General features: G+C 51.4%; 1 protein-coding gene across 1 annotated transcript; it reads right to left on the bottom strand.

Annotated features, from left to right (window-relative positions):
• Positions 1-4092: 4092 nt before the first annotated feature.
• Positions 4093-8118, bottom strand: SERPINA4 (serpin family A member 4; the record flags this gene model as incomplete). The annotated part of the gene is given in 10 exon segments (XM_079912790.1): positions 4093-4186; positions 4188-4273; positions 5053-5103; positions 5107-5212; positions 6100-6119; positions 6121-6174; positions 6178-6374; positions 7238-7601; positions 7605-7900; positions 8001-8118. Coding segments are annotated over 10 exon segments (1386 nt in total).
• Between the last annotated feature and the right edge of the window lie 5818 nt (positions 8119-13936).

Consider the following 13936-nt stretch of genomic DNA (forward strand, 5'->3'; position numbering starts at 1 on the left):
TGTTGGCCCAGAAACCCGTTTGGACTTCTGACCTCCAGAACTGTAAGAGAATACATTTGTGTTGCTTTAAGCCACTAAGTGTGTCATAATTGGTTACAGCAGCAACAGGAAACTAGTGTAATACTCCCAAACAGGTTCCCGAGGAAACTATGTGGGAAAGATGGGACTAAGCAGATGCTGAAGGCCTTCTCCAGCCCGTGTGCCTGTCCGTGGAGACAGCCCATGTACCACGTCCCAGTCCTTACATTTTAAGGACTATCTTGAGAATTTGGGGAACGGGGCAAACCCTGACTGCCTATTGTCACTCGGCAGGGTTCTGAAGGAATGGGGGCTGGGAATGGGTCCATTTGGAGAAGTTTTGAGGGTGTCTCAGGGCCTGGATTAGTCTGCTCTGGCTGCCAGAACAAAATACTACAAACTGAAAGGCTTAAACGGCAGAAATGTGTTTCTCACAGTTCTGGAGGCTGGAAGTCCAAGATCAAGGTGATGGCAGGGTTAATTTCTGGTTAGATCTGTCTTCCTGGCTTGTAGATGGTGCCTTCTTGCTGAATCCTCACACAACCTCTTCTGTGTACATATGGGGGGACAGAGAAAGAGGGGGAGACAGAAAGAGAGGGAGGAGAAGCAAGCTCTGGTGTCTCTTCCTCTTATAAGGATACTAGTTCAGTGGGATTAGGGCCCCATCCTTATGACCTCATTGAACTTTGATTACTTCCCTAAAGGCCCTTCCTCCAAATACAATCATGTTGGGGGTTCAGGCTTCAATATATGAAGTTTCAGAGGACACAATTCAGTCCATGACAACTGGGGTGAGAGAGTAAGATGGGCCAGTGGCCAGAATATGGGAATTTAAAGGACCTGGTAAGTCATGCTAGATTTATTTTTCCATTGACATCAAGAGCAACAGAGAGCACAATTCCCAATAGGCGAGCTTCACCCTGGGCAGAGTTGGGTTCTGTCACCCCCCTGAGTGTGTGTGTGACAATGTGGAACAGAAATGCCTTTCAGTGGGGGCTCTTACTATTCCGCCTGCCTGGTCCCCACCACCGTCAGCCCGCTTTACCTGTTCAGGTGACCTACCAGCTCTGGCAGGCATGTGAAGTTGTGACCCTGCTTTAGAGGAGAGTTGTGATAAAATATAAAATGAAATAACAATAGCGAACATTTGTGGAACAGCAAAGATGTGTGCTTTACATACAGAACCTCATCCAGAATCTACAGTAGGCTTATGTGTTAGGTAGCATCATCTCCATTTTACAGGTGAGGGAACTGAGGCACAGAGGGATGGCCCAAGTCCCACACTGTGTCATGGGTTCAACTGTGTCCCCCCAGAATTGAAGACTTAACCACCAGTATCTCAGCATGTGACCTTATTTGGAAATAGGGTCATTGCTGCTGTAATTAGTTCAGATGAGGTCACACTGAACTAGGGTGGGTGCTCAATCCAATAAGACTGATGTCCTTATAAAAGGGGGAAATCTGGACAGAGACACACACACAGGGAGAACGCCATGTGAATATGAAGGCAGAGATCTAGAAGCCAAGGAACACCAAAGATGACCAGCAAACCCCCAGAATCCAGGGGAGAGGCCTGGGACAGATGCTCCCTCACAGCCTCAGAAGGAGTCAACTCTGCCATCACCTTGATCTTGGTCTTCTGGCCTTCAGAAGAGTGGAACGGTACATTTCTGTTGTTAAACCACTCAGATGTGGTCCTCTGTTAGAGCAAAACTAATACACTAACCAACTAGTATACTCAGTGATTGGTAGATTCCAGGTTCAAACACAGGCATTCTGACTCCAAAGTCCAGGTTCTACGCTCAGATGCTCTGTGGCCTCTTGGTAACTCCTGGAAAGAGCTTGTCACTGTGCCTCGCTCATTGCAGGTGCACAGAGCTTGGAATCCATTAGTCTCAGACCTGCTCTGTCTCAGAAAAGGACTCCTCACCTTCCCAGGCAGCCAGGGATGAAGCAGACACCCTCCTGCCTTTCACATGTTCACACGTTCACACGCTCAGTCAGAGATAGGGGCTCCCAGGCCTGTATCTTCTGCGGATCCCACGTGCATCCACCACCCCGCCGCCCACTGCTGCAGCTGCTGTGGGATTACACGCCCACTTACAGGTGCAGAAACTGAGATCTGGAGAGGTAAGAGCTAGCCCCTCAGCACAGGTAACGGAGAAGCTGGAGCTGCAGGCTTTCTGTCTCACCCCAAATTTCAAGTTCCTCTTCCTCCACTGCGGAAATCCCTCTGGCTTCCTGGCTCGTGGCCAATCTCCACTCAGTAACTCTTCGTTGAGTGAGAGAATGAATAACTAAATGAACCCATGATGCTTCTCTCCACACCTGCTTACGAGGGCCATGAAATTCGTCCCTGCACTGGCACCTGGGTCCCCCAGGCTCCACGATGACACTCCTCATGACACTCACTTGCCTCCCTCTGCCCTCCCATCACAAAGTACAAAAAAGATTTCGCCTTTCCTGCCAGAGGAGAATGACAGAAATCGCTAGCATACCCACCCGGTCCCAAAGAAGTGAGCGTGCCTCCCAAAAGGTAAATCATAGGTCACACACAGACCCGTAGATCTCTTTTTTTAATGCTCCAAAAGGGCATTTTGAAATCTGAGAAGCTGGACTAAATATTTACCCAATCAATTCCGGGGATGTGTCAGGGGGTGGTGATGCAGAACAAATAGCTCGAGGACCTTGCTCAGGGCACAGCCTTTTCCATTCATTCATTCATTCATTCATTCAATCACCAACTATTGGTTGGGCCTCAGCCACATGCCAGACCATACGATCAGCGCTGAGGCCAGTTCCTGGGGTGAGTGAAGAGAATGCAGGGTGAACAGGGTCCTGCCTCTGAGATGTTCCTTCTAAGAGGGACGAGGGTTGGCCAGGATGCGGGGCAGAGATTAATGTCAGCCAATCATGTCTGATGGTAGGATGACAGTCTGCCTTAGGGAGGGGAGGAGGCATGTGTTGGAAATCCTGGTAGACTCTCAGGGATGGGGAAGGGAGAATTCTGGGTGATAGGGATCTGTGGGGACCAGAGGCCCGAAGGTGGGAAGCTATGGGCAACCTGGAAAGACAGCAAGAGTTTCCGTGACTGCAGTCATGGGGTACATGAGAGCAAGAGGAGGGGCTGGGGCAGGAGAGGCAGGCAGGGACCAGCTCAGGGAGGACCTTGACTGCAGTTAGAGGAGTTTGAACTTTATCCTGTAGGCAATAGGGAGCCATTGAGTCCTTCTGAGCAGGGGAGGGATGAGCTCAAGCAAAATAAGGAGGCATCACCCTCAAGGCTAAACTGGGGGGTGACTGCCCCCCTTTTCTCCCCCTTTTCACACCAGGGCTTGACTTTCACACATCACCCCAGTGGTGTCGTTGCCATAGTAACCCTAGGCCTGCATCTTCTTGCAGGCTTGTCTGGGACTCTTAAATCCACCCCCCCCCCCACCTCTGCAGGGGCAGACTGGGGAGTGCGTCAGCCTGGGCCTGACTTTATTTCTGGCTGTTAAAAAACAGAATCCAACATCCCAGCGGGCGCAGGGGGAAATGGACCAGTTAAACCAGGGGGCGGCAAGGAGGGTGTGCGTTCCTCCGAGCCTTGGAGGGCTCTGGGCGCTGAGCGCTTGCAGGTCCTTGACCCTGTAGCCTGGAACTGGTGTGATTAACCCTGGGCTGGTCTTGCTGAGCGATGTGCTCCTGTGGGACCTCCCATCTGTCGGTGACTCCTGAGGCTGCCCCGTCCAGCTCAGAGCCGTGTTGCAGAGGCAGACTCCTCAGAGCAATCATTTCGTTTAATCCGTACAACTACCCTCGGTGGGGGCGGGGGGGGGGCGGTTCTGCCACTTTCCGGGGTGGAAACCTTTTCAAAGAGGTTAGATGATCTGTGTGAGGTGTCATAGTCCTGAGGAGCTGGGTGTCAGTCCACACCGGTCTGGTACCACCCACATCCCTCACCTTCACCAACAACTTCTGCCCTGGATCCTCAGCAGCTCCTGCGTCCCCCACTCCAAATCCAGAGCTGCTCAAACTCAGCCCTCCAGGCCAAGTCCTCCTGCTTGTAACAGACAAGCCAGCCCTGGAGGGCTATGGCTTCGTGGAGTTGACAACCTTTCCCAGAAAGAGGATGCTCTGGGTGTTGGTGGAAAAGATCTCCACAAGGAGGGGCTTGGTGACTGTCCCGGGACCAGAAGGTGACAAAGCCACTGGTGGCTGCTGCAGCCTGGGTGCCAACCTCATCCACCACCAGGATGGCTTTGTGGAAACTCTGGGAAGGAAATCACAAGCGTTACCTCTGAGAGAGCATGAGCTGGGGCTTAGGGAAGACTAGGGGAACTAGAGACCACTGAAGATCAAAGCCACTTGTTGGGATATCACAGCAAGAATGTCTATACTGGGGGGGAGGTATTGAGCTGGATGACCTCTTATTTATAAATAGCCATTGCAATCATTAACTGAGCACATACTATGTGCCTATGCTCTTTTTAATCTTCATAACCATCCTATGAGGTCAATGTATTATGTCTGTTTTATAGATGAGGAAAATAAATCCAGAGACTGGGTAACCCTTTAAGGTCATAAGAGGCAGAACTGGAATTTGAACTCTCAAACCCAAGACTCTACCCTCTAGTACACCTTTGTTATATGTAGCTGAGGTCATAGGTCCCTTTCTCTGGTCTAAGAAATTTATGATACACACACACACACACACACACACCTCAGCCTCATCTGTATCCTGCCTCTGTTTCTGTCATTGCATTTGTCACTCTCAGTTGCCATGATCTATGAGGGCGCTGTCTCCTGGACTTGACTGGAAGAGCTCTCTGAGGGCAGGGACCTGATGGACCCTAGATCTGCAGCACCGACCACCACGCCCAGCACATAGTGGGTTGCTTCTTGGGCTCCCTATGCCTGTGGATGATTAAATAAAACTTGGACTCTGAGAATTCACGTGGTGGCAGGGAGAGCACCCATCACCCAGCACCTTCCAAGAGGTGGAGCTTCCCCTCTGAGGTCTCTAGGAGTTGATATCCATTGATGACTTACCTTGGACACCTGCAGGTTTAGCTGTTCAGTGATGCCAGACAAGTCAGCCTGCTACGAGAACAAGTCCGTGATGCCCAGCTTGGGCAAAATCTGATCTAATTTATAGGAGCCAGAAATGGAGAATTTGGGGCTATACAACTTGAGCTTCCTGTAAAAATACCTGAAAGAGGCACTGGGTTAAAACACTGGACTCAGGAATTAGCCAAGGGTCCCAGCCGGCTGTGCTCTCCTTGACTGCACTTGCTCACGGCCCACCCTGCATCTGAGTTCCGTGGTCACAAACACCTTTGCCTGTGCCACTCCCTCAGATGAGTGCTGCCAGCGGCTTAAAGCCAGGCTCCTTCTTTGCCCTCAGGGCCTGCCGTCTGCAGGACCTCCTTCCTTTGGGAGTTCGTCTTCAGCAGAAGTTGTTTCCTGCAGACGTGCCAGGTGCCCAGGGAGACGCAAGTCTCCCGGTGTGGCAGTTTTGCCTTTGTCTCTGATGAGGCTCCGTGCTTTTCACTTGGTTGGGACCCATTGATTTCTTTGGGTGGAATTCCTCCACCACATGGCCTGTGTGAATCTTCCATCCACATGTGGCCTTGGCCTGAGGTCTTTTCCTTATGTGTGGCTGGAGACTTTTCCTGCTCGTAGCCCCATGGTGACGTGAAAACTTCCCTACTATTTCCTGGAGTGGGTGGAAACCTCTCTACATCAGCTCAGTCAACCATCTTGATGGGAAGTCTACCCATTCATTGCACAGGGTGGACCCTCAGAGAGCCAGTGTCACTTCACCCCAGACTTGTGCAGTACGAGGGCTACGTCTAGAACCCAGACTCCTAACTCCTAGTCTGGTTCTCTTTTCACTGATGAGAGCGAAATCACATTTTGGGTACAATAAGAGTGTTCCTTATTTAAGGAAACCCAAGGAAAGCCTTGAAGAAAATAAGAATTCTTCCATAATTTGGCGATCCCCTCCACTCCCATTTGGGGCACTGGCTTTCGTTGGAAGGGTCCATGTGAAGGGCAGTGCTGCAGACTACACCGCACGATGCCCTGATGGTTTACCTCTTCTGAAGCAGGTTACCTCCACCCTGTCAGCATCTCTGGAGTCAAAACCTCTTCCACCTGCTCCATGTTCCCTCAGTTAGGAAGGATGAAAAGGGCTGTTGCGTTTCCTTTGTAATCCATCCGTAGCACCGAACAGAGCAAGTATCTGTCGTGAAGACACCAGCGGTGCTGGGTATCCTGCAGCATCACAGGCACCTTGACTACTGTATCCTCATCAACGTAGAAGTCATGGGGAGAGGTCATCAAGGGGATGGATGGCGTCTCCCACAGAGCTGGAGGAAAGAAGGGAAGAAGGTACAGGGCATCCGTGGACCAACAAGCTGATCCTCCAGCCAGGGAATGCATCCCCCCATAGTCACTCAAAACTCACCCTCCACCATCTCAGCAGTTCAGCACCTGACCTGCCTGGGGAATGGATCTGGGGGTTCAGGTAGGTTCTAAAATAAGAGACCCCAGAGGATATCAGCAAGGTTGTTTCCTGTCTTCACCAATTACTTGAAATCATTGGACTTAAATAATTTTGCCAACCTGATGTTCGTATAGTGGTAGCTCACTGTGGTTTTGACATGCACTTTCTTGGTTTAAAATAAGGTTGAGTAGGGCTTCCCTGGTGGCGCAGTGGTTGAGAGTCTGCCTGCCGATGCAGGGGACACGGGTTCGTGCCCCGGTCCGGGAAGATCCCACATGCCACGGAGCAGCTGGGCCCGTGAGCCATGGCCGCTGAGCCTGCGCGTCCAGAGCCTGTGCTCCGCAACGGGAGAGGCCACAATAGTGAGGCCCGCGCACCGCGATGAAGAGCGGCCCCCGCTTGCCGCAACTAGAGAAAGTCCTCGCACAGAAACGAAGACCCAAAACAGCCAAAAATAAATAAATAAAAAATAAAAATAAAGGAATTCCCTTAAAAAATTTTTAAAAAAATAAGAAAATATGTCTAAAGATATGAAGGGGTGGAAATCAATACTACCCAAACTTAAATATCTGAGGCTCTAACATTAAATTCTCAGAAGGCTGCTCAAACCTATCAGACCCAATCCATCCACTTTCTGTTCTGCAGGAGTTTCTTTCTGATATGTGATCCTTCAACGAATTAGGGGGAAAGGGAAGATGTAGGATCCACCAACGAATTGACTCTTACCTTTGAAGTAAATGTAATTCACTGGCACCATCGTGGTATCCGCGCTGAGCTCGTTGACCAAATCCACAATCTTCCCTCGAGTTTCCTCCCTGACTTGGTTGTTGATAAGCTGGGTTGTGCCCTCAGAGTCGTCGAAGTTGGTGTGGAAGAGTTTGGACTCATAGAAGGTCACGGAGTCATTAAGGAATCTCGGAAGGAGCGGCAGCTCCAGGCTCAACAACAGGGTGCTGTCCACACGTATCTCCAGCCCGTCGGCCGGGAGGTGGAGAGTGTGCAGAAGGTTCTGGAAGCCCCTGTGCATGTCAGATACTGACACCTCTGTGAGATTGAAGCCGAGACCCTCGAGGATCTGGGTCCGGCTGTGCTAGCGGACCCCCAGGGACAGCATGGCGTAGGCGGCGGAGATGCTCGGCGGGGAGAAGACATTACTCCCGTAGGGCTGGGAAGCCATCAGGTGGTAGAAGCGGAGAGCAAAGGCAGTATCGCCTGCAGGGACCTTGAGGCTGGGGGAGCCCTCACCTGTGCCCAGAGCCTCCTGATGGGGGCAGTGGATGTGACCCTGGCCGTGATGCTCGGGATGCCGCTGACCTCGAGAAAGGACCAGTAGTCCAGCCAGACGGAGGAGCAGGCAGTCGGTAAGATGTACCTTCTGTGCTCTCAGGTCTACAGGAGGAAAGAATGCGCCCAGGAAACTCCCCAGCAGAATGCCCAACCCCACTGAGATGCCAGGCAGAAGGCAGGGCCCCAGGGATCTAAGCGATACTCTCAACTCCTGCAAATGAGCTTGCAGGGGAGTAGCGAACGCCCAGTGCGTCCACGCGTGCGGTGCCGCGACACGGCAGCAGGGCTGCAGGTTTACAGAGCAGCTCATTGCCCACCATCCCGTTTCCTTTCCCATCTCTGTGAGCTCTGCGCGGCACCGGACTCCATTCTCATTACAGAGAAGGGGAAACAGAGACTCCAAAAGTGACTTAACCAAGTCACCAAACTGGTAAATATCTGAGCTAGAGCACAGGTCTCCGGACTCTCAGCCTGGGCTGCCTTGCCCCATCTGAGTTTATTTCCTTAGCCCAGTGACCCATCACGTCAAAGGTGCTCATCGCCAAAGGCTATGTTAGCGACTACTCCACAGACATCCGTGGTGTGCTTTACACTTTGCAAAATCGCTTTCATGCCATTTTGTTTGACCCTCTTATCCAGGTAGAGGTCAATAGAGCTGGTATTCTTGTCACCACTCTGTACAGATGAGATCACTGGTGCTCAACACATGATGTGTCCAAAGTCTCAGGGACAGAATTGGTCCCTTTCCCTAATGAACTTAACCTGCCCCAAACGGGATGCTCAATTTTCTCCACCAAATCTTCTCTCTGCCCCATCAAATGGCCCTACCGTTACCTAGTTCTCAGCCCCAAACCCAGTTGTCACCCCTAACATCCATCTGGCCTTGCATCCATCCCACCCCATTCAATCCCTCAGTCCCTCTTGACACTCATTCAACTCTCCATCATTTTTCACCCAGACCAGAGGTCAGGAAACTTTTCCTATAAAGAGCCAGATAGTGAATATCTTTGGCTGTGGGGACCATACAGTCACTATTACATCTACTGAACTTTGCTGTGCTCGCTGGAGAGTGACCATAACAAGGAACACTCCCCCCAACATGGCTTCCTACCAACCTATAACAACCACTCCTCACCCCCTCTCACACACTTCTCTCCGGCTTTGCGGTGAGATTACCCAGAAGCTCTGACAGGAGCTCTCCAAAAGCAACTGGAGCCAGAAGACCTGGGTCCCCAGCTGTACGTGGCCTTGCGGGTGGCTTTTCTGGATCTGAGCACCAGTTCCCTGCCCAGTGCAGCAAGGAGGTTGGTGCAATCATAGGTAGGTGTCTTTCTAGCCTTTGTCACCTCTAATTAGGGTGACCAATTGTTCCAGTTTGCCCAGGACTTTCCTACTTTTAGTGCTGAAAGTCTTGTCCCAGAACTCCCAGTCCTAAGCAAACCGGGACGGTTGGTCATCCTCCTTTTAGTCTCTACTGTGACCCTCGTAGGGTTACTCACAGCACAGTCAATCCTGGAGTGGCCCCTGGGTGCCTATCTGAGCTCTAGATGTGGCTTGGATGTATCAAGCCCAGGAGGATTGGAGAAACCTCTCTGCACCACCTCCCACCTCCCTGATTAGGTAATTATTAATGAACCAACCCATGGGTACAGTGTGGAGTCTCAATAGAGAGAGAAACCCCACTGCAAGTTGGCTCACCTCCTCCCAGGAAAACCCCCTTTCCCTCCCGGGGGGACCAAGAGAGTTCACCCCTTCCTGTTTGTGTTATTGTTGAGGTTCACCTGATACTTGCTATTCCTGCGGCTCAAGGGAACCCCTTAGTGGGCCTGGTCTCCACTCTGACCCTCAATTGCAATGTGAACTTAAGTACTACCATCCCCCTCTCTGGGTTTCTGTTGCCCCGCACCACCATTTCAGCCATATCCCTGCCCCTGCAAATAAAGAGTTGGGCCAGACCAGGGGCAGCAAACTCCAGCGCCTTCACAAACTCGGGAAGGCAGCTTCCAGGGCGACATGGTGGGAAACAGTGGGCACGCGGAACTGGTATCAGCTCTCTGTGGCCAGACAAGACCCATATAGAGGCTAGATCCTTCCCAGGGCTTCCAGTGTGCAATCCTGGACTACGTGATTTCTGAGAAGCCTGCCAGCTTTATAGCGGCATGGTTCTGTGATGGAACCTCCTAAGATGTCACATGGTAGACTGCAAGAACGGCGCACCCCAGGAGCAAAGGCGGGAGCAGATGCCTCCTTGGTCCAGGAATCCAATCGCTCATTTCCTCTCTAATCTCGGAGCTGCAGCTGCTCTCCTGTAAGTAATCAGGGAGCCTCAGCACCCTTGGATCATTCTGGAACAGCTGCAGGCAGGGGTGATGTCTGGCTGTTTCTCAGGCCATATGGCTCAAGGAGGAGAAGACTTCAGCTGATCTCTGAATTCACTCTTTCCTTCATTCATTCATTCAATCAATCATCCAGCTCCTTGCTGAGCTCCTGCTATAGTGAACGGCATTGTTACATTCTCATTGGCTGGATACACACACTGTAGGATATAGTCGTGAAGGGTAAGTTCAGGAGTTAGGATTGACTGTACAGGGAATTACTCTGGCCGCAGGTGGGGACAGAGGTTAGGAAGGGTGTCCTGGGGAAGGGACATCAGAGCTGCGACAGATGAGGAGTCCCCAAGTTAAAGGAGAGGGGTTAGAGCAGGGAATAGTGTTCCTGATAGGGGAACAGCATGAAAAAATGTTCTGCAGAAGAATGAATCATGGAATAATGATGGGTGCAAAGACCCCAGTGTGCCTGAGGTGGGAGAGGATGGGAGAGGCAGCATCTGGGACACACAGGTGCACAAGACATCACCTTGACCTTAGGGGGCAGGAGACGAGGTGTGACCAAGAGCAGCAACAGTATGAGGCAGCCCTAGGCACGGCCATATGCCTTAGAGCAAGGGATTGGAAGGGGGAGACAGGGCAGGCTTCATGGCGGAGGGGGCATTTAGGTTGATCCTGGTTTGGTCTGATTCAAAGGCATTAGACTCCTCTCTCTGACTGTGCAGAGCAGTATCATCTTAGCCATGAGGATTTCCTATCTGATCCTGAGTAGGTGATTCTAGAAGGTGAAAGTCATTCTGAACTAAGAGGGAAGGGAGGGGTTGAGGATCTCTTCTCTTCAAGGGCCAGCTGAGTCTTTCAAACTCTGTCTCCCTCCCTCCCATGTCTCCAGCCCCCACCAGGCCCTTCTGTGAGCACTGCTGGTTCTGTGCAGGTCTAACCAAAGGCAGGTAGAACACGCAATCTAGACTTTGAGCCCCTCTGGACCCGTCAGCTCAGAGCCACCTGGGTCTCAGCATTTAGGGTTGTTAAGGACAGTGAGGTAAAGGAGGATGGGGCTTTATGAAAGATGGTGCAGATGTAGGGATTTGCAGCAGGCTGTCGTGATGGGGACCCACACCACTTTCTGACACTTGGTGGCTGACCGCTTCTAAGCCGCATCCCTCCTTCTCCCCCTTCTGCCCCACGTCTGGGCGAGAAAGCCCACTGGTAGTTCAATCCTCACCCCAGCCCCTCCCACCAGCCACTGTAAAAACCCCAAGCCGGCCTCCCATCCCTGCTTTCTAGGGCCATTTTTGGACCAGCTTGGGAGCCTGCCTTGTCCTCCCCAGCAAGTCTCATTATGTGAACAATAAACCTCCCCACGCCCTCTGGGTGCACGTGTGGTGTCATCAGTCTTGACCTTCAAAACAAATTTTAGGTGGGGGTTTATTATGGCATGAATTATGTGCCCCCCCATCATATGTGCCCTAGAATGTGACCATATTTGGAGATAGAGGTCTTAAAGAGGTAATTAAGGGCTTCCCTGGTGGCGCAGTGGTTGAGAGTCCACCTGCAGATGCAGGGGACACGGGTTCGTGTACCGGTGCGGGAAGATCCCACATGCCGCGGAGCGGCTGGGTCCATGAGCCATGGCCGCTGAGCCTGGGCGTCCGGAGCCTGTGCTCCGCAACAGGAGAGGCCACAGCAGTGAGAGGCCCGCATACTGAAAAAAAAAAGAGGTAATTAAGTTAATATGAGGTCATGAGAGTGGGGCCCTAATCCAATATGACTGGTGTCCTTATAAGAAGAGATTAGAGAACCTACTTTATAGCACAGGGAACTCTACTCAGTGATCTGTGGTGACCTAAATGGGAAGGAAATCCAAAAAGAGGGGATATATGTATATGTATAACTGATTCACTTTACTGTACGTCAGAAACTAACACAACACTGTAAAGCAACTATACTCCCAATAAATAAATAAATAATAAAAGAAGATGAGGCTAGGACACACACGTACAGAGGCAGAAAACCATGTGAAGACACAGGCTGTAAGCCCAGGAGGGAGGCCTTGAGCACAATCATCCTTCATGGCCCTCAGAAGGAACCAACCCTGTTGACACCTTGATCTGAAACTTTTAGCCTCCAGAACCACAAGACAAAAACTGTCTGTTGTTTAAGCCACCTCTGTAGTCTGGGCACTTTGTTACGGCAGCTAAGCCGACTAAGACAGGCTTCATCCTGCCTCTGGTTCTCAACAAACTCCTGTCTCTAGGATTTGCCCCCAGGGCCATAGCCAGACCTCTGCCTCTGTCCCCCGATCTGGAGCTGGTGGCATAACTGTGACTGCAGTTTTGGCCGAGCCTAGAAAGGCCTAAACCCATGTGGCCGAGCCCTGGAGTTGTCCTTCCCGTAGTCCACTTGCTCTACATTCCGCTGGATTCCATGAAGTTCTCCAACAGCCTTACCATCTTTCCAATAAATTCTCATTTTTGATTTGTCTAAGCAATCCAAAGTGTCCTAAGACTCTTTGCAAGCAAAAGGAGTAGAACTGGTACAATTGTTAACATATTTTAATGGGGTTTCTCTGGTGGCGCAGTGGTTGGGAGTCCACTTGCCGATGCAGGGGACGCAGGTTCGTGCCCCGGTCCGGGAAGATCCCACATGCCGCGGAGCGGCTGGGCCCGTGAGCCATGGCCGCTGAGCCTGCGCGTCCAGAGCCTGTGCTCCGCAATGGGAGAGGCCACAACAGTGAGAGGCCTGTGTACCGCAAAAAAAACCAACAACACATATTTTAATGAATAACAAGATGCTGATCTCTTAAGTTGGGCTGATCTTCTCCCTCAATTTTGTCTTTAGTAAGAGTTTACACAGGGTTTACTGAGCAGTAAGCCCTTCCTTTGTATTAGCCCATCATTTGGTTTAGACATGGCGTAAATAATTGCAGTCCTCAGGTTAGTGGCACTGGGTGAGGCCCTAGCTCACGTGCCCTGCAGCATGCCTTTATCCAGGTCCTTTAAACAGGGCCTGGGAAGGGATCAGTCCCTGTGATGGATTGAATATGGCTCCACAGTCTGTGCTGCTCCTTCCATCAGGAGGTGGAGTCTATTTCCCCTCCCTCCCTTTGAGTCAGGGCTTCCCCCGTGACTTGTCTTAATCCTTTGGGGCATAAGTGATGCTGTATAAACTCCTGAGGCCGAGCCTTGAGACCCGCAACTTCTGCTTTCACGTGCTGGTACGTTCTTCCTTGGAAGCCAGCTGCCATGTAAGGAGGCTGACCTGGAGCTCCCATGCTGTAAGGAAGCCCAAGCTAACCAAATGGGCAGGCGGTGGGGGAGAGAGAGAAGGGGGGGAGGTGTCACGTGAAGGAGCATTGAGGCAGCAGACGCGTGGATGAAGCCTCCAGGGACCTCTTTACCCAGCCCAACCACAGTCTGAACACAGTCAAGCGAATGACCCCAGCCAGCACCCTGTAGAGCAGAAGAACCACTTGGCCAAACCCTGCCTGAATTTCCCACCCATCTAACCCCGGTAAAAGTGAGAAAGTGATTGTTGATCCAACCACTGAGGTTTGGGGTGGTTTGTTACATAACAATGGATCTTCCAAACAGTCCCAGACTTCGGGTTTTCCTAGAGCAGTTCTTTTTCCTTTTTCTTTTGGAAGAACTCTGAAGCACAGGTCACCTGACAGACACTAAGTAGCAGGACACCACAAGGGACAGGTGATCTTCTCAAGGGTGAGGAAGGCGGGAGAGGAGGCACAAGTCCATTCACAGAGTCATCAGTCATTTACTGAGAACCTACTATGTGCCTGGCCCTGTGCAGGGCT

This window comes from Stenella coeruleoalba, assembly GCF_951394435.1.
Source record: "Stenella coeruleoalba genome assembly, chromosome: 2".
NCBI classification, from domain to species: domain Eukaryota; kingdom Metazoa; phylum Chordata; class Mammalia; order Artiodactyla; family Delphinidae; genus Stenella; species Stenella coeruleoalba.